Genomic DNA, 22,115 nt, shown 5'->3' on the forward strand with positions numbered 1-22,115 from the left:
CTCCTGTCGAGGCATCCTACCCATGTAGTCTGGGACTCATGGGAAGTACCTCTCATCTGATCAATGAGCAGGGAAATGAAGTTAGGGACCATAGTAGTACCGATGGACGCATCGTTGTAACTACCGTACTCCCTACGCTAGGATGACCTCCATTGATCGTGATCAATGATACTGGTCTGGGACTAGTGGTAGGAGTTGTACCATACTATGACGCTGACTTCGGGTCGGTTGAGACTGGTCTGGGATCAGTGGTACATACTCTGAGACTGACTTTGAGTCAGTGGAGGATGATATTGGTCTGGGACCATTGGAGTTGTACTCACTATGACGCTGACTTTGGGTTGGTTGAGACTGGTCTGGGACCAGTGGTACATACTCTGAGACTGACTTTGAGTCAGTATGATACATCCTCGATCATTTCTTCTTCTTCATAATTCGGACAAAAGCAGAGCAGAACAAAACAATGCAAGAGCATAGCAGAACAGAGCAAAACAGTACAGATCAGTGCAGGGCAGAACAAGACAAAGCAGAACAGGCAGAATAGAGCAGAGCAGGGCAAGGGTCAGGCTGTACAGGGCAGTGCATTTGATGGATGAATAGTAACGACTGATAGACATATTGCAGATGAAGTTCTCCATGGTTGAGAGGGAGTGTTAAAATTGGCAACCAAGGCAAAACTTCATGTGGGTCATCTTATTCATGGCTAATAATATTTTTATTAGATTCCTCTCGTCGAGAGGTGTAGGATTGATATAAAGATCATCCAATTCCGATAAGTATTCATGGAGATATGAATTTATTTTGATTATGGAATTATTATCAAGCCGACCTACAACTCATGTAGGCTCAGAAGCCCAACAGTCGCATCTATTCACCCACCAACGTTGTGTATAAATATAAGAGGACTTTTCCTCATTTGGACTCACTCATCTCATCACATCTCTCTCTCTACTGCGCAGATATGAGTCTCTTCTCTACTGCGCTGAAATGGGTCTCTCTCTCTCACACATGTGAAGCCGGAAGCTGTTGAATCTGAAGCTGCAACTGCAGAAGTAAAGATTGACTTGCATGGCCTAGAAGATCTCCTCCTTGGAACTGCGCTGTAGGTTCATCTGAACCTCCTTTGAAAGCCGCAACTTTTGGTGGTGGAATGAAGTCAATCCGATGAACGGTTTGCAAGATATCGACTGCCCTAGTTTGAAGCCGGAAACTGCTGAAACTGAAGCTGCAACTGCAGAAGTAAAGATTGACTTGCGTGGCCTAGAAGATCTCCTCCTTGGAACTGCGCTGTAGGTTCATCTGAACCTCCTTTGAAAGCCGCAACTTTTGGTGGTGGAATGAAGTCAATTCGACGAACGGTTTGCAAGATATCGACTGCCCTAGTTTGAAGCCGGAAACTGCTGAAACTGAAGCTGCAACTGCAGAAGTAAAGATTGACTTGCGTGGCCTAGAATATCTCCTCATCTGAACTGCGCTGTAGGTTCATCTGAACCTCCTCTGGAAGCCGAAACTTTTGGTGGTGGAATGAAGTCAATCCGACTGTCGGTTTGTGAGATATGGTCTGCCCTAGTTTGATAATGAAGCTGCTAATGCTGATGCTACTGATCTAGGGTTTGTTACTGCTGATATGAATCAGATTTATTGTACTATTTCTCTCTGCTGAATTATTGAAGATAAAAGAAGATTTGATCAAAGGGTTTCCCCACACATTGTGGGGTTTGTCCCTGGCTAGCCGCCACATCTTGTGTCTCTTGTCTTGGCTTGTTTTCTGTCGATCGTTTAATGTTCTATCTGCACTTTACTTTATGTACATGTGATTGCTAATCGGTGGAATATAATAAGAAAAAGAAGTAAACTGTTATAAGCATAGAACATATCATAACTTAACAGGTAGTGAGGGCCCAGAGGATTCTCATAGAATCCATCAAAGACTCTCTCATCCCATATGTATCAAAATTAGACACTTCAAAAGAAATATATGACAAATTGGTAGAGTTGTTTTCCATAAGTACTGCAGGAGAAGTTATCTCTCTAAGGCAAGAACTCTACAAATTAAAGATCTCAAAGGAAGAGGGAATAGCCTCATATTTTATGAGGATTTCATATATAAGAGATCAACTTCAAGATCTGGGTGATATAATGTTTGACAAAGAAATGACCACTGTAGTATTAAATGTAGTACCAGAGGAATGGGGCAGCTTCACTTCAAGCATCTATGGGAAGAAAGAAGCCACTCCTTTCCAGGATCTATGGTCATTATGCAAGATTGAAGAAACCAGACTAAAGGCAAAAACTGATGTGGGATCAAATGAGCAAAATCAAGCATATGCTGCTATGACAAAAGGAAAGGGAAAATTTGGTAAATTTAGTCCTCAAAAGAAAACGAAAAACATGGCTAAGGTGCAGTGCTATGGATGTCAAGAATATGGGCACTATAGAAGAGATTGTCCTAAACATAAAAGGGACAATAACAAGAGAAATAAGGAAGAAGCCCATATTACTGAAGAGATGGAAGAACCTGAGACAAAGAAGCCTAAGAAGCCTAAGAAGGAGGAAGTGCGAGATCTCTACTATGACTAAGATAATCTCCTTCACTAAAAGGTATTCTTTTGTTGTGTAAATTATAGATAGGATGCATCATATTAGACTATGGCATCATGGTAGAAGCTTTAGAAGAGCTCCTGTCATAGACAACATGAAGGATGTCTGGAACAAAACTTATGGCAGTGAACTATGTAGGATATAGCTCTTGGAAACCTCATTGAAAATTCAAGTGATACTCATGAAAAAGGAATAAGTCATCTAGGACAAGGCTCATCATACATTAGTCAATAAGATATCATCTGCAGGATAGGATATGAAAGATCCTCTAGATTCTCTAATGGAATCTTCATTGTAAGATTCATCGATCACGAGGAGAAGCAAGCATGTCATCAAGAATTCCAAAATTGTGGAATTCATGGGATGATGGTATGATGATATAACAAAGAAGCAGATCAAAGGAATTACTTCATTCAAGGGAAGCTGCTATAGGAAGTCCGGATGACCCAAAGGAAAGATGAGGTATGTATGCTTACATTTGATATTATGGGAGTCATGTCATATGGTTGCAGGCAATATGGATCAATGTTCTATCTTGAGAAGCATGATCAAAGAAAGGATCTCCTCCCTCAAAGTATGTAGGAATGCATGGGTCACATATTTATTAGATGAAATCAACATAATATGTCCTCATATGGAGTATGAGGTGATTGACTACAATTGAGGAACTCTAATTGAAAGTTCTTGGGAATAAAATATGTGAAGAAAGAAAGGAAGAGATCATGGAATATGCAACAATGGAAAAGGCAGGCAACATCCGAAAGTCCAAGAAGATGTGACTATGTTATCTCCCAGAAAGATATGAAGACTTTGATGGAAGTCTGGAAAAGATGGAGACCCTTGACAACACATATCTTTAGGAGATGTGTCAACATAAATGATGATGCTGATGCCTACAGGTAGATGTCATGATGAAAGACCATCACAAAGGTAATTATGATTTAAGTGTTCATTTCTTATTCGTGAACTAGTATCTGGATGGGCTTATGCAAGGCTGCCAAAGGGAAGAACTGTGGATGTCTTCCAAGAGAACCATGTAGAAGGATGTAAGATCCTTCCAAAGAAGAAAGCACATGAAGGCAACATAACATGAAGCAAGGCCAGATGTAGACTAATGGATCACTTTCTGATGAAAGGAGCGATGACATGACTGGCACATGGATGAAAGTGATGGATGGTCTATGCCCTATGTAGAAGTCCCAAAAGATGAAGACTCTGTGACGAAGGAATTCATGACATCGAAGGAAGGAGTTCTTCAAGCCGCTGAGGAGCTGCTGTAGGTCCCTAATTAAGAGGGAGCTTGCAAACTAGTTTCTTACTTGGAAGAAACTTGGAAATTCCTAAGCCAAGAGGGAGCTTAGGTACATTATTTTTGTAGGAATGAGTACATTACTTTATTGGAATAGATATGTCCTCCCTTATTGAGAGGGAGAGATAGACACATCATTCTGGTCTTCACCTGGGAAGACATAAGGGAGGATTGGGTAATCATTTGGCATTTGATGCTCCCTAAGGATGAGATAGGGCATCTAAGATAAGAGTAGTCATAGAAGACCGCTATTCTTTGAGGTCTGGGGAGTCCAAGATAAGAATAGTCCTGATGGAACACACCCTGAGAACTCGGGTGGGGTATATTCCGAGAGAAACAATGATGAGAGTATCTATAAATCATTGCTCTCGCCAGCACTGAGCTCAGATCTTGTGAGAGATAGAGCTATTAGTCAAGGCCTTGCTATGTAACAATGCTGGTTAATATGATGCTATACAAATTGGTTACCAATCTGATTCTTCTTATGAGAAATTCTTTAGATTGAGAATGACCAAGTACCATTATGAATACCTCCCTAGTTAAGAGGGAGTGTTGAAAAGTGTAACTAGGTTCGGTCTTCATAATGACATGTAATTGTGATTTTATGTAAGAGATGTAAAGAAGAAAAATAAAATTATTATAATGCTTGCATCATGGGTTTCATGAGCAAGAGATTTATTTTTAGTTGAGGCTCCCATTGAGAGCCCTTAGGAATTTTGTCATCTAGTCATAAAAGTCTAAAGAGTCATTGTCATGTATTGAAGGCATGTTACACTTTGTAAAAGAGTCATATTTGTCTATGTAAAGTCACCCTCCAAGACCTTGTCACTAGCCTTCACACAAGTCGGCCTACAACAAAGTAATAAGTCTAGATGATGAAGTCGACCTGCTCTAGGGATCATGTCGGCCTAATGGACATGGACCAAAGACTATATATACACATACTCAGCCTCATTTGGAGACAAGCAATTCGGTGAAGCAAGTCTACAAAGAAGTGTGAGAAACATAATAGAAGAAGCCTCTACATCAACCAAGCAAGAAGGAGAGCGAAGATCGTTGTGGACTGTTTTGGGCTAGTTCACCCTCCCACGTGCGAAGGTAGCAGATTCAAAGGTGTCAAGAGGAGGTCGAAGAATTGCAGTCACATTTAAGTGCTCTTGTTTGGGTGGAAATATTAGCTATAGGAAGCCAAGTAAGAGAGGAAAGGATCTACTTCAAGGAGGAGTCTGTTCAAGTGGCAAATCTGATCTAGGGTTGCAGAACGACAAGGAGAGGCCAAAATTCTAGAGAAAGCCGAGAAGGAGAAAAGGAAGAGCAGGGTTCAAGAGAAGGCTAGTGACTTGGTCTTGAGAGGACTCTAATGTCAAGGGTTTTTTTCATGGTCTTGGTATTCGTCAATTGAAGATCTATAAGAAGAATTTCGTTTGGGTTTTCCTCTCATAGAGTGAGAGATTTTTGCCCTGGCTGACAAGCCTATATACTGTGTCTCTTGTCTCTTTGTTCATGGTTTGGTAATTGTCTTGATGAAAAGAATACAATAATAACTAAAGAAGAGAAGATTGTAATCAAGAAGTAAAATGACTATCACAAGCAATTATCATAAGTAGAGAAATCATGTTAAAATTGGCAACTAGGGCCAAACTCCATGTGGGTCATCTTATTAATGGAAGCTGATATTTTTCTTGGATCCCTCTCACCGAGAGGTGTAGGATTGATCTAAAGATCATCTGATTCCAATAAGTATTCATGGAGATATGAATTTATTTGTGTTATGTGACAATTCGTCAAGGTCAACCAACAACCAAATAAACCCCACTTGTGCTCAACGTTTTAGTATAAATAGAGGTGGCCTTCAAGTCATTTCAACACACTTGGGATCTCTTCCTCTCTACTTGCCTTTGGGTTTTAGTAGGAGGAGAGATCCTAAGGGATAATGCTGCCCTAATCCAGAGGGCAGAAGCCAGAACCGCCGGAACAGCTGGGAAAGTTGACGCAGAGGGCAAAAACTGGAGCTGCCGGAACTGCCGGGAACTACTGGGAACTGTCGAAACTGCCGGAACTGCTGGGAACTGCTGGGAACTGTCAAAACTGCCGGAATTGCCGGAACTGCCAGCGACAACGGGAACTGCAGGGAACTGCCGGAACAACTGGAGCATCTGTCTCCGAAGGAGAGCAGCATGCAAGGGACAACTAACTAACATTGGGACAGTTGCATGGTACTTAGCAGCAAATACACCAATCATGCAATGTTACAGCTAGCATGCAAGGGACAGCTAGCATGCTAAGGACAACAAGCATGCTAGGGACAACAAGCAAGCAAGGTGCAACCTACACATAGGTCAATATGGCAACATGGTGCAGCAATGGCACATAATGCAATACAGTGATGGTACAGTCATGATTAATGAAGCTTGATGAGATGCAACATAGTGATGATGGGTGCAGCATGGTGTAGCGCGGTGAGGTGCAGCGTGATGACGAAATGCAGCACAACGATAGGTGAAGGAGTCACCTTGGAGAATCAGTTGAAGCAGCTTGTCTTCAACTGATCTCATGTATCATCTTCTTAGAGATGATCTATGCACTTATCTAGATAAGTTAAAGTGTTGACTTCTGTTGTAAATGTAATATCTCTCTCTCTCTCTGCTGAACTATTGAAGAACATATAAGAAGAATTGATTAAGGGTTTCCCCACATTGGGGTTTGCCCCTGGCTAGTGCCACATCTTGTGTCCTCTTGTCTTGGCTTGTCTTCTGCGATTTATGTTTATGTTCTATTTGCAGTTTACTTTAATGCTGATGTGATTGCTAATCTAGAAAAGATATTGAGCTAACTGTGAAAATTGAAATAAATTGCTCTAAGCATAGAACATACCTAAAATTAACAAATCACCTATCTATTGATGCCCTAGATTTCTCAACATTAACAAGTTTGTTGTTCTTCTTGCATAAAGAAGTCATTGTAGATTGAGACATAAAATATAGAATACTTACTTGTCAAGTGAAGATGCTCCTTTGATGAGGATATCTTAAACTTGATGCTTTCTTGACGATGTTGACTTCTAGTACTCCTTTGTTGTTGACAATTGAAGATGCCTTCTTGATGATGATGGCTTGATGATCTTCTTCAAGGATGTTTGAGATGTGATTCTTTCTTTAGTGTGAGGGAGATCACTTTGATTTCTTTGGTGATGATGAAGTGCTCTTTCTTGCTTCCTTTGGTTGATGATTGTAGAATGTGTAAGCTTCCCAAAAATGTTTCAAGTGTAGAGTCCTTCTTTGAATGGAGGTAGGGTCTTTGAGGTCTTCTTCTTCAAAGTGTTGTTCCTTCTAGATGATATGGTGAGATGAATAGTCCTCCTTGATGCCTTTTTGTTTTCCTTGATACTCTTCTTATGCTTGGCCTTTATGTGTCCTCCTTCAATTGGGTGACCTTTTAAGCTGCCTTTTCTTGTTGTTGTCACCTTAGCTCTAATACCATGTTGAGAAATCAAGGGTAGCTATATTAGGGTGATTTCTGTTACTTTGATAACTGCTTGTGATTTTCTTTTACTTTTCTTTCTTATTAGCTTCTTCTTTACTTATTATTATGTTGTTCTTATCATCAAACAACTACCAAAACATAAAGATCAATAGTACACATGGAGACAAGATGTAGGCTGCTAGCCAAGGCCAAAACCTCTCCTCTTGAGAGGAAAACCCACGAAAATTCTTCTCTTCTTATAGAATCTTCAAATGACAAATTCCAAGACCCGAGACCCTTGTCAAAGACCTCTCCAAGACCAAGTCAAACTTCTCCTTCATGAACTTGTTTCTCACAAAGTCAACCCAAGTCAAACTTGCCTGATAGCAGCTGCAACTTCTTCGACCAAAATTTCAGACCTGCAATTTCGACCTCCCTAACTTGTAATTTTTTGGCCTCCTGTAATTATTGCAACTTCACATGTGTGACAGATTTTAGGGCAATTTTGATCTCTCCTTTGCTCAAAGTGCTTTCTTCTCCTTAGGATTTCGACTTGCAGACTTGATCCTTTTAAAGACAAAACTCAGCTTCTTTAGATGACTGCAATTTGGTTCTCAATGCGACATAATTGATACCCTAATTTCACACGTGAGTAGATGGAGACCCAAAACTGACTTCAAAATTCGGTTTTCTCTTTCTTTAGATCTTCTCTCCTTCCTCGCTAGGTCTTCTTGTCTTCCTTATGCTTCGATGAACTTGATGGATGTCTCTTCAAATAAGGTCGAGTATCTCTTACATATAGGCTACTTGAGGTTGAACAACCCTTTCATGACGTCGACTTGGTCTTGGAGGAATTAACACATTTTATGACTCAAATAAATTTTCTTGACATAATACAAGATGCCGAATGGGGTCTTTCATACATGACAAGGACTCAATTGACTTCTTGACTCTATGACAAACCCTAGAATGCCTTAATGGGTGCTTGACCTACAAATAAATTGAACTTGAGCATAAAACTCATGCTACAAAATAATAATAATAATTTTTCTTTCTTTTTACAATATACAAGAATCAAGAGTACATTTCATATTTATGAAGACTAAACCTAGTTACCTATTTCAACATGATCTACACCAAGGAAGGTCACCAAATTGAAGTAAGTAGAGATGTGATGTTCGATGAAAACATTGCCTACAAGAAGTCTAAATATCTCCCTATTGATTTCAATGATGAAGAAGTTCATGTCCAAAGGAAGAAGAAAATGCTATATCTAATAATGAAGAAGAAGGTCCCAGTGTACATGTGCAACAAGTCATAATTTCTGAAATTCGTAAGAGACCCACTTGGTTAACATCAACTCTTCAAGGAGCAAAAGAACATGCTATAGCTAAAGGAACATTCATGGAAAATAAAAAGCCTAAAAGATATTCAGGTATGCAACCTATATAACAAAATTGATTGAAGCAGAATCATCCTCTTTTAAAGAAGCTTTCAAACATCAAGAATGGAAAGATGCCATGAAAGAAGAATATCAGTCTATAATGAAAAATGGAGTTTGGGAAATCGTTCCTAGGCCGAATGACAAATTTGTTGTAACTTCCAAATGGCTCTACAAGATTAAGCATGCAATAGATGGAAGCATTGACAAGTACAAAGCAAGGTTTGTGGCTAGGGGTTTCTCTCAACAAGAAGGCATTGATTATGAAGAAACATTTGCACCTACAACAAGATACACAACTATAAGATCGTTGGTCTCCTTGGCAGCAACTATGGGATGGAACATCCATCAAATGGATGTGAAGACAACTTTCTGAATGACACCATTGATGAAGAAGTATATATTGAACAACCCTTGGGATTTGAAGTACATAATAGAGAAACTCATGTCTGTAGGCTAAAGAAGGCACTTTATGGCCTCAAGCAAGCCCCAAAGGGCTTGGTGTGCTAGGATGAAATTGATGAATACATATCTACAAGGGATGGGTTTTTCAGAGAGTTATACAAATCCAAATCTTTATATCAAAGTAGTGAAGGGTGAACCAATGATCATTCTTCTATATGTGGATGACCTTCTCATAACAGGTGTGGAAAGTCGTATACAAGAATGCAAGAAACAATTGGCAGCAAAATTTGATATGAAGGATCTAGGGCTTATGCACTATTACTTGGGGTTGGAAGTTTGGCAAAAACCTGGTGAAGTATATCTAGGTCAAGGAAAGTATGTAATTAAGATGCTACAAAAGTTTGGCATGATGGATAGCAAACCAATGACAACTCCCATGGTCACAAATTTGAAGAGGTTGAGAAGTTCAGAATCAAGCCCTGTGGATCCTACAAGTTATAGACAATTGGTTGGCTCTTTGATGTATCTTGTAAACACACGTCCAAATATTTGTTTTGCAGTGAATATTCTCAGTCAATTTCAGATGGAGCCTAGACATGACCACTGGATAGCAGCCAAGCATATATTGAGATATCTACAAGGGACAATACATTACTGCCTGAAGTATGATGGAAAGAACAATATCCAACTAATGGGATATACTGATTCAGATTGGGGAGGCAGTGAATTAGATGGAAGAAGCACTATCAAAGGATGTTTTAGCTTGGGATCCTCTATGATCTCATGGATGAGTAGAAAGCAAGAATTGATTGCATTAAGTAGTGTTGAAGCTGAATACATTGCAACATGTGAAGTTAGTAGAGAAGTTGTCTGGTTGAGGAAGCTGTTATCCGATTTGTTTGAAGGACCGATGGACCCTACAGTTATACATTGTGACAACACAAGTTGCATAAGGTTGTCTGAAGACCCCATATTCCATGCAAAGATGAAGCACAAAAACAAGTATCATTACATATGAAAATTGGTGCAAGATGGGGTGGTGTAGCTACAGTATATCTCCATCGATGAGCAAGTAGCTGATATTTTGACAAAATCTCTTCCTAATAAGAAGCTTGTGTATCTGAGAAACAAGCTTGGACTGGTTGATATATTCTCCCTAGTTGAGAGGGAGAGACAGACACATCATTATTGTCTTCACATTATGAAGAAAGAATGGAGGATTGGGTAAGCATCTGAATTCCGATACTCTTTGAGGATGAGGTAGGGCATCCAATAGGTAAGAGTAGTCGAAGAGGAAATTCCTTGAGGATGTGTTAATCCAAGATAGGAATGGTCCTAAAAGGACATACCTTGTGAACATCCAAATGGGGTATGTGCCTTGAGAGACAATGATGATGGTGTCTATAAGTCATTGTCTCCCCAACATTGTGCTCTAATCTTGTGGAGAGATACAACTGTTAATCAAGGCCTTGCTATATGACAATGTTGGTAGATATGATAAGATGCACTAATATAAGCTGAAAAGATAACTTATGAGATGGCTTACCAATCCGACTCTTCTTATGAGATCTCTTTAGTATGAGAATGTCCTTGTACCATTATGAATACCTCCCTAGTTAAGAGGGAGTGTTGAAATATGTAACTAGGTTTGGTCTTCATAATATGTAATGTACTCTTGATTTTTGTATATTGTAAAACGAAAAAAAAAATTATTATTGCTATTTTTTATAGCATGGGTTTCATGCTCAAGGTCAATTTATTTTAGGTCAAAGCACCCATTGAGTGCTTCTAGGTTTTGTCATTGAGTCAAGATGTCAGAGTCATTGTCATATGCAAAAGACCCCATTAGGCATCTTGTAACATGTCAAAAGAATTATTTTTGAGTCTAAAGTGTCAAATTACCCCTCCAAGACAAAGTCAACCTGGTAGTGGAGAAGTCGGCCTAATTAGGGCTATTCGTCCTCCTGGAAAGGCTATATATAGAAGACCATTCGACCTCATTTGGAAGATCACTTACTCACTCATCAAGGAAGCAAGAACAAGAAGGAAGAAGTCAAGCGAAGGACTAGAAGGAAGAAGGAAGTTGATTTTTCTGATTTTACACACACTCTCTCTCACACGTGTGAAGAAAGGCTAGGGTTTATGCAGCATCAAGGCTGAAGTTTTCAAGTTGCAAGAGAAGGGTCGAAATTGGTAGAAGAGAAGTCAATTTGGTCACCTACAAGCCTTAGAAGAGGAAGCAGCCCAAGTGAAGGAAGGAGGAAGCCTTAGAAGCCCTAATTCTCCCACACATGCAAAAATTGCAGCTGTTGCAGGGGGCTGAAAATTGCAGACCTGCAGTGAGGGCCGAAATCTGAAGCTGGGGGGTCGAATTTCTGCAATTGGAAGAGATTTGACTTGGTAAGAAGCAGCACATCATCTAGAAGGTTTGACTTGGTCTTGGAAGGGTCTTGGTCTTGCTCTAGAGGTCTTGGAATTTTTCATATAAAGAATCTATAAGAAGAGGAGATTTTTGTGGGTTTTACTCTCTAGGAGACGTTTTGGCCCTGGCTAGCAGCCTACATCTTGTGTCTTTGTGTACTGTTGATGTTCATGTTTTGGTAGCTGTTTGATGATAAAAAAAACATAATAATAAGAGAAAAAAAAGCTAATAAGAAAGAAAAGTAAAAGAACATCACAAGCAGTTATCAAGTTTAAGAGAAATCACTTCAATTGTAGCCCTCTTGATTTCTCAACACTATTGACCAATTAGGGCCATCACTTATTCATAGTCAATTCATACCAAACCTTTGCATTTATGAAAATGTAGATCTAAAAGAACAATTTGACAGGGTAACGGTTCTTTGTATTACACTCCATTTTGAAAGAATAGCATTAAAGATCATACCTTTTCCTCCCTGTTCTTGGCCTGAAGAATAATGTGGTTATGGGTTTTGTAATTTAAGAATATCTATGTTAAAAACCTCATTGTAACTGGGTTCAAACACCGTTAGTTAAATACCTATAAATACTGTTTTTTGCAAACTAATCTCATTGTGGGGTCAACATTGCTAGAATAGGAGTGAAAAAGGTATGGTCTAGAAAGCATATGTAAAAGTATGGCTGGCTATCAAATGCTGTAGGCATAAGAAGTTGAATGCTGATTATAGCGCCCTTTGATAGATGTGTTTGTTTAAGTCAAACTGTGCTTGGGAACTTCCTTCGTTCTTTTTGATCCTAAAGCATTCATCTTGTCTTCTCACTAGATATTGTCTGTGTGAGGTCCAATGGGTTTGTTAAGGGCTCGACTTTCATGTTGAATTCTCGACTTGGAGACTTGTGTCAGATTCCTGGGTGTAAAAATAATATATTACCATTGCTTGTTTTTGGAGTCTGGACAGTGTGATGAGTGATGTGTTGGGCCTCGTCAAAAGCCTGTTTATATATTATCACAAGGAAGTAACAACATATGAAGTTGTGTAAATAAAAAATGACTGATATGAATGATCTGCAAAGTTTATCCTTGCAATAAATTTAGCGAAGAAATTCCCAACAGCATTCTGTTTCCTGTCAAATGTCAGCTATTATGCTATAGTGATGGAGTTGCACTGGAATATAGACATTCCCACTAATAAAACTTAATGCTGATCATATGAGATACCATCCTTGCTTTCAACTTGTTACCGACTTTGTTGAAGAATTAATGGACTTCTAATTGTGCTTTGGGTGTTTTTCTTTTAAGGGTCTCTTTCTATCATGATATCCGGGTAATGTGATGTATATAATTTATGGAGTAGCATTGAATGGATATTATTTCCAATCTTTTGAATTCTAGATTGTTTTAGTTCAAATGTTTTTTGTATTTATTGCGACAAAGTTTTTTGTATTTACTGTGACAAAAGTTTTAGCAGCCTGCAGCGTATGGGTTTGTCAGACAGTAAATAGTGGTTTTAAGGCACTTAGTGAACTTGTTTACAAGCATGTCTATGCGTATTTTAGAGTGGTGTGGGTATCGGAGCTAACGTAGTGAATTGTTTTTGACAAAGTTGTCAGTTTCATTTCTCGTTATCTTCTGTTGTGGCATATCTCTATTCATTTTCCTTCAATTGCATACACCATGAGTTGCAGTTGGAAGAGTAGTCAGCTTTTCATCCATTGTGTTTATTATGGTCTTGGTGGAAGATTGTTCTTGTTAAGGTTCAAGCATTAGAGTTATTCACAATATATATAATATAATCAGAAAACCATATTAACACTTTTACCATGGTGAGAAGAATAGTATATACACATGTTATCTTTAGAAGCTTGTAGTTTATATTTTTGGTTTGCCTTGATAGATTATTTATTACATGCTGAATCAGTGTTTCAAACTGGCCATTCACAGGTACTAGTAGTTTGTCATCCTCTTGGCATACACTTTTGAGTGGATTTCTAGCTGTTATATCTGTAGTTCTGGTGATGGGACTCTATGTTTTTATGGCGTTGAAGGAGACTTCATCTTTGTCACACCATCCTGACCCAATGTTTTTAGCTAAAGCTAAAGCAAGCATAGAGAGAACTGTATTGGAAAGAAAATCAATACCAGAGGATGGCAAGAAAACTGATTAAAGTTTTGTGAACAGGTTCTAGCTTTTTGCCTAAGACTAATGGTGGAACTGTGTATTGTGATTGTAATGAGTTAATGGGCTTCTAATTGTTTTTTGGGTGTTCCTTTTCAAGGGTCAGTTCCAATCATGATATTTGGGTAATGGGATGTATATAATGTATGGAAAGAATTGAATGGACAGTGTTTCAATTTCTTTAAATTCCAGCAATTCGTTCATAAGTGCCTTTAAATACCAGTAATTCATTCATAAATGCTTTTAAATTCAAACAATTATTGTATTTCCTGTAACATAAGTTTATGTACCATGCTGCATATGGGTTTGTCGGGCACATTAAATAGTGTTATCAGATCACTCGAAGTGAACTTGTTTACAAGCTCGTTTAGGATACGTTATATAGTGATAGGAGAGTTAAAATGGAGTAATTTCGAGAATGCTAATTGTTAGGCTTCATTTCTCATTATCGGACTTTGTTGCATATCTTTATTTATTTCATTTTCCATGCAGCATGAATTCCAGTCTGAAGAGTAGTCAAATTTTCATGTATTTGTTGTGTTTATTTTGTTATTAGTAGAATTACAGGCTTAGCATTAGAAACTCTTCACGATATTATGCACACATAATCTGCCTGACTTTGTCAACTCGCATCTCCTTGTCAAGAAGAATATTATATATGCATGTCATGTTTTGGTAACATCTAGTTGCTATATTTGGTTTTACCTTGATAAGTGTATTTATTGCATGCTGAACCAGTATATACACAGGTAATGGTATGATAAGTTTATCTATTGCATGCTGAATCAGTATATACAAGGGTAATGGTAAGAGCGGGTCTTGTTGTCATATCTGTAAATTGGTTACTGGAATCTACATTTTTATGATGTTGAAGGAGCCTTTAACTTCATTACATCAGTGCTACTTATTGTTTTTATCCAAAGCTCAAACAGGCATGGAGAGTATTGTATTGGAAATAAATTCAATGCAAGAAAACTGATCAGTGATTATATTGGGCTGAATAAGTTATAGTCATTTGCCTTGAAGCTAGATATTGTGGTAGTGTGTATAGTGTTTGTAATGATCATGTTTTGTTGAGAATGGTGTAATAATCCTCACATTTAGCTATGACCAACTCATATTAGGTCATTCGTGTGATTATTTATTGTATTACTACGTGATGGTGAAGGCTAACCTAGTGAACTTTGATATGTAGGCTCAATAAATCCTTTTGGCGAGTGTGTCCTAATCAGTGTTGCAAAGATCTTGATTTTATTGCGAAAAAATTGCAAAATTTGTGATTTATTTTGCCCAGCTGATGTTTTCTGATTTTTACAGATATTTTGGTGGTATCTTAATTTTGTCGTTGTTTGCTGATTTTTATTGATATTTTTTGTATTTTTATGATTTTTTGTTTTTCCAGACCCTTCACGATTTTATCCTAATGCCAATATTTGCAACATTGTTCCTAATTACGTGGGCCCATAAACCCTATGAGAAAGATGCTCTATTTGAATTATATATAAGTACACAACTCAAACATCATTTGTCAATCCTTTTTTGATCATTAAGCTAAGGTTCTCCAATACAAGTGTTCTAAGCTCACACTATGGCTTTGATGTTCTGTTATGGTTGTCATATTTTCTCTTTAATGTGCATTTGTGCATCTCATGTGTAGTGCATTCATGATTGGACATATTTGTCTCTCGAGAGAACTTTTTGTTGAAAAGTGTAACTAGGTTCGGTCTTCATAATGACATGTAATTGTGATTTATGTAAAGAGATGTAAAGAAGAAAAATAAAATATTGTAATGCTTGCATCATGGATTTCATGAGCAAGAGATTTTATCTTATCTAGATGGCTCCCATTGAGATCCTTAGGATTTATCTTTAGAGTCATACAATTAATGTCATGTATGAAGAGCTCTTCTTGAGCATGTGTAAATTGTATATAAGTCTATGTAGCCCTCCAACGACAAGCACATAGTCTTCTCTTCATGTCGGCTTCAAGATAAGGTGACAAACTCACGTCGGCTCACCCTATGGAGACAAAGCTATTCATAAGTATAGGCCGACTTAATATGATGGACAAACCACTATAAATAGGCACCTCGGTCTATTCCCCAAACACATAATTTCGGTCATCTCTCTCTGAAGTTTTCAGATGGGAAAAACAGAAAGAAGGTTCGGATCTCCAATTCAGAATTCGCATATACTTATGAGATTTTCGGTGGACGAGTTTGAAAGGAAGTTCAGATCTCCACATAGAAGATAGTTCAGATGTCTCTCTGTATTTCAGATGGGCAGTAACATATGAGATGACAGTTTGGGATGACAATGTGTTGAAGGGCAATCAGATCCCTCTAAAGCTCGGATCATAGAGGCAACAAGACTAAATCTCAGATCACAGTGGCAATTATCTCAGTTAAGAAGTTCGGATCTATGAAGTGGATATAATCACAATATAGATGCTACATTGCAGTACCTCTGTCTCGGTGTTACATCAAGTGCAGTAAGGTATCATTGATGACATAATAGTTCGTTTTTGGTAATACTATTGTGATAAGGTATTATCTTTGTGATAAGGGCTCGTGAAGGAAACAATATTGTCAAGGTAGTGATGAAGATCTCAATATCAAGGCAATGATGAAGATCTCGAAGGAAGAGGAGTCAAGAAGAGGATTGGCTAGAGATCGTGTCTTGGTCTTGGAGTCGCTAATAGGTCAAGGGTCATGGTCTTGGTATTCGTCAATTGGAATCTCTATAAGAAGAATTTGTGCGGCTTTTCCTCTCAAAGAGTGATAGGTTTTGGCCCCAACTCAGCCTACAGTTTCTCTTGTCTATTTATGTTTATGCATTGGTCACTGTTTGATGAAGAAGAACACTAATAATCTAACAAGAAGAAGATCCTAATCTAAAGAAGTTAAAGTCATCAAAAGAAGTCACTAATAAAAGAGAAATCACCTAATGCTAATGCCCTAGGTTTCTCAACATGGTATCGGAGCTAAGGTTTTTAAGAAAAGGGCATGCAATCATAGAGACACTCAAGGATCGAATTTTTAAGAAAGGCATCAAAGAAAGTCGAAGGGTATCAAAGCAAAATTTTAAGATCTACATGAAGAATCAAACCCTAGATCGAAGAAGCAGTCAACACCAGCAAAAGTTTTGGATCCTCTTAGTCATCATTACAAGACCACAAAAACCTTGATCAAGTTGAAGAAATCTACAATGCAAGGCAACCCAAAGTATGGAGAAGCATTTCTAGGACTAAGAGTACATCATCTTGGAGATCCTAGAAGTATTTCTGATCTGCATTCATTCACTACCAAGGAAGTCGAAGTATCTTGAAGGCGAGAAGGCATTATCATCTTCAAAAGCAATATGGCAAGTTCCCTATCATTGTAGCAAGAAACCCATCCTTATCCTTGAAGAAGATCATCCGAGGAAGCATCAAAAGATCCTCATCAACAAAGAGAGCTAGATCTAAAGGCGTTGATGTCATAAAAGGAGAAATCTTCTTTATTGAAGGAATTTTCTTTTGGAAGAAGATCATCCAAAAATAACACTAATACATCTTCTTCAACCACCATCAAAATGATCAAGTTGAAGATTTCATCTTCACTTGTCAAGTATCTTTCATTCTATAATCAAATTTGGTAAAATGACTTTGTTTTGCAAGGAGATCTATAAGTTGGTTGGGTCATCGAAATTCCTTGCATGGAAAAGGAGGATAGACATAGTCCTCAAAGAAAGTGAAGTCATTGAACATATCAATGAAAAGGTCTCCTCTGAATACATGGAAAGGGATTCTTATGAAAGGTCCCCTCATATAGAAGTATTGGAGACATCAAAGATATATGTATGACAAGTTGGTAGAGCTATTCTCTAAAGATGCAATAAAGGTGGTCTCATTACTTAGATTTGATCTACACAAAGTGAAGGTATCAAAGGATAAATGGTTATCTTCATAAGATCTCAATTGCAAGATCTGGGAGAGATAATCCTCATTGTTCTAAATGCACTAACTGATGAACAAGGTAACAAAGTCTATGAGGATAAGAAGGCTATCCCATTCAACAACTTGTGGCTTTTATGCAAGATAGAAGAAGACATGTTGAGGGCAAAAGTATTCAAACATTTGTCGGAAGGAAATAATAACATAGCTAAGATTCAATGCTATGAGCACTATAGGAAAGATTGTCCTAAGTTCAAGGGCAATAACAAGGAGAATAAAGAAGGCCATTTCATCGAAGAAGCAGAGAAAGATGAAAGAAGGAAGTCCAAGGAAGAGGAAAAGCATTAGAAGCAAGAGCTCGTAAGAAACATGAAGGATGTCTGATAGTCAACTTTGAAGGATATAGCTCTTGGCGACCTCATTGAAAGATTAAAGGAAGAAGTCATCTAGGACAAGTCTCATCATACATCAGTCAAGAGGGAAACATCTGTTGGACAAGGATATGCGAGATCCTCAAGATTCTCTAATGGAATCCTCATCGGAGGATTCACTGATCTAGAGAGGAAGCAAGTGTTTCATCAGGAACTCCAACTTGTGGAATTCATGGGATGATGGTATGATGACATAAGAGATGAAGTAGATCAAGGGATTTGAGATCTTTTCAATCAAGGAAGTTGCTGAAAGAAGCCTAGATGACCCAAAGGTAAATGAGGTATATATGATTGTATTTAATTTTATAAAGTCATTTTGTATGGTTGTAGGTAACTTGGATCATTGCTCTATTTTGAGAAGTATGTTCAAAGGAAAGGAATCCCCTCCTATGAAAGAATGCCGGAAGTCATGAGTCACACTAGATGAAATCAACATAATAGGTCCTCATATGAAGTACGAGGTGGTTGCCTACAATTGAGGAACTCTGATTGGAACCTCCTGGGAATGAAATGAAAGTGTGAAGAAAGGAAGTGAAATATGCAACCATGGTAAAGGCAATCAACATTCAAAAGACCATGAAGATTTGACTAAGAAATCTCTCAGAAAGATAAGAAGACTCTAATGGAAGTCTGAAAAAGATGGAGACCCTTGACAATGAATATCTTTGGGAGATGTGTCAACATGTTTGCAGGATGCTAATACCTATAGGAAAGACAATCACAAAGGTAATTTGATTTAAGTGTTCATTTCTTATTTATAAACTAGATGGGCTTATGCAGGGCTACCGAAGGGAAGACCTATGAATGTCTTCCATGAAGAACCATGTAGAAGGATACAAGAACCTTCTGGAAAAGAAATCCTGATGAAGGTAGCATAACATGAAGTAATGCCAGATGAAGACTGATGGATCACTTTCCGATGAAAGGAATGATGACATGACTGATGGATGAAAGTGATGGATGGTCTGTGCCCTATGAAGAAGTCCCAAAAGATGAAGACTCCACAACAAAGAAGAAATTCATGACATCGAAGAAAGGAGTTCTTCAAGCAGCTGGTTGTCCCATCATCTCCACCCGAGGAGCTGTTGAAGGTCCCTATTTTGAGAGGGAGCCTGGAAAGTTTCTTACTTGGAAGAAACTTGGAAATTCCTAAGCCAAGAGGGAGCTTAGGTATAGACACATCATTTTGGTTTTCACTTGGGAAGACAAAATGAGAGGATTGGGTAATCATTTGGCATCTGATACTCTTTGAGGATGAGATAGGGCATCCGAGAGAAGAGTAGTCGTGGAGGACCGATATTCTTTGAGGGTTGGGGAGTCGAAGATAAAAATAGTCTTCATGGAACACACCCCGAGTACTCGAGTAGTGTATGTTCTGAGAGAGACAATGATGAGCGTGTCTATAAATCATTGGTCTCGCCAGCATTGAGCTTAGATCTTGTGGAGAGATAGAGTTGTTAGTCAAGGCATTGCTATGTAACAATGCTGGTTGATACGATTATAAACAAATGGGTTATCAATCCAATTCTTTTTATGAGAAATTCTTCAGACTGAGAATGACCAAGTACCATTATGAATACCTCCCTAGTTAAGAGGGAGTGTTGAAAAGTGTAACTAGGTTCGGTCTTCATAATGACATGCAATTGTGATTTTATGTAATGAGATGTAAAGAAGAAAATAAAATATTGTCAAGCATCATGGGCTTCATGAGCAAGAGATTTTATTTTATTTAGATGGCTCCCATTGAGAGCCTTAGGATTTATCATTAGAGTCATACAATTAATGTCATGTATGAAGAGCTCTTCTTGAGCATGTGTAAATTGTATATAAGTCTATGTAGCCCTCCAACGACAAGCACACAGTCCTCTCTTCATGTCGGCTTCAAGATAAGGTGACAAACTCATGTCGACTCACCCTATGGAGACACACCTATTCATAAGTATAGGTCGGCTTAATATGACAGACAAACCACTATAAATAGGCACCTTGGCCTATTCCCCAAACACAAAATTTCGGTCATCTCTCTTTGAAGTTTTTGGATGGGAAAAACAGAAAGAAGGTTCAGATCTCCAGTCCAGAATTCACATATACTTCTGAGATTTTCGGTGGATAAGACTGAAAGGCAGTTCAGATCTCCACAGATAAGACAGTTCAGATGTCTCTATATTTCGGATGGGCAGTAACATATGAGATGACAATTTGGGATGGCAAAGTGTTGAAGGGAAATCAGATCCCTCTAAAGCTCGGATCACAGTGGCAATAATCTCAGTTAAGAAGTTCAGATCTATGAAGTGGATATAATCACAGTATAGATGCTACCTTGCAGTACCTCTGTCTCGGTGTTACATCAAGTGCAATAAGGTATCATTGATGACATAACAATTCGTTGTTGGTAATACTATTGTGATAAGGTATTATCTCTATGACAAGGGCTCGTGAATGAAACTTTATTGTCAAGGCAGTGATGAAGATCTCGGTATCAAGGTAATGATGAAGATCTCAGAGGAAGAGGAGTCAAGAAGAGGATTGACTAGAGAACATGTGTCTTGTTCTTGGAGTGGCTAATAGGTCAAGGGTCATGGTCTTGGTATTCGTCAATTGGAATCTATATAAGAAGAATTTGTGCGGGTTTTCCTCTCAAAGAGTGAGAGGTTTTGGCCCTGGCTCATAGCCTACATGCTGTGTCTCTTGTCTATTTATGTTTATGCATTGGTCACTTTTGATGAAGAAGAACACTAATAATCTAACAAGAAGAAGATCCTAATCTAAAGAAGTGAAAAGCATTCACAAGCAGTCCCTAATAGAAGAGAAATCACCTAATGCTAATGCCTTAGATTTCTCAACACTTTTGGTGTAGCCCTATCACACATCTTTAATGATGGCTTTGTCTTTTTAATGTAGGTTTCTAGGTTGGAATTTTGGTGCCTTTGATCCCCTCATTTTGTTTGTGATCTCAACATGGTATCAGATTAGGTGTGAACCTTTTGCTACCTAAGTTGCTTCAGTTAGGGTTTATGCATGGCTCTTAATATTGTGATTAGGGTTGTTTTTTTTAATGAAATGAGTAGTGATATTTATATTGATAAACTCTGGTAGAGGGCCCATAACCCTTACATTTGGTGTCTGATACAAGAAACAAATCTTCATCATAGTAAATTGAGAGTTTACTAGCCCTTGGGATGGCCAACCAATTCATACAGAAAATATAACCATTATATATTATGCAAAAAGACCCAAGCACGGAGATGGATTTACAAAAAAACATAACATACATATAATGTTAACTGAGACTGACTACATAACCAAAATTAACTCCAGGACAAAAGCAAAAATCACCTGGTGCTGTGACCACCCTCTTTAGGCCCTCTAGAACGAGGAGTCCTTTTGCGGTCAACAGGAGCCCTAGAACCAATACCTCCATGAATCGCTCTTGCAGCAATGGATGAGGAGACTTCAAGTGCAACCACTCGAGAGTTAAGTAAGTGAATTTCTCCTTAAGATTGTCCAAAGAGTCTTCCATTTCAGCATGATGCGTTGAAGAATGTAACTAGGTTCGGTCTTCATAAATGTATTTGAGTCATTATGTAATGTACTTGTCAAAAGAATAAAGAAAATAATTAATATTATTATTATTAGGACTTAATAAAGCATGGGTTTCATGCTTGGTTCATCATTTTTTAGGTCAAAGTCCCCATTGAGGACTTCTATGATTTATTCTGAGTTAATAGAGTCATTGTACTTTTAAAGAGAGTATTCTTGGGCTTTTGAATCATGTAAAAAGGTTTATTATTGAGTAAAATATGATTTATGTAACCTCCACACCAAGTTGGCTTAATGGAGATAAAGTTGGCCTAAAGGACACCTATTCGACCTCACCTGGAGCTTATAAGAGGAAAGAGATCGAATTCATTTGGAGTATCTCATCTCAAGCTAG

General features: G+C 38.2%; 1 protein-coding gene across 5 annotated transcripts in view; it reads left to right on the forward strand.

Moving 5' to 3' along the window:
- The window catches only part of LOC149144922 (uncharacterized), a 49,693-nt gene extending 35,597 nt beyond the window's left edge, over positions 1 to 14,096 (forward strand). For all 5 annotated transcript variants that reach the window (XM_089449638.1, XM_089449640.1, XM_089449637.1 and 2 more), the window contains exon 4: positions 13,582 to 14,096. In XM_089449638.1, the coding sequence (XP_089305764.1) occupies positions 13,582 to 13,805 (224 nt within the window). In that variant the 3' untranslated portion in view covers positions 13,806 to 14,096. The remainder of the gene's footprint in view (positions 1 to 13,581) is intronic.
- Positions 14,097 to 22,115: the final 8,019 nt, after the last annotated feature.

Source organism: Pinus tabuliformis, chromosome X (assembly GCF_031772625.1).
Source record: "Pinus tabuliformis cultivar Carrire ecotype Pingquan chromosome X, CPIR1, whole genome shotgun sequence".
Lineage (NCBI taxonomy): Eukaryota > Viridiplantae > Streptophyta > Pinopsida > Pinales > Pinaceae > Pinus > Pinus tabuliformis.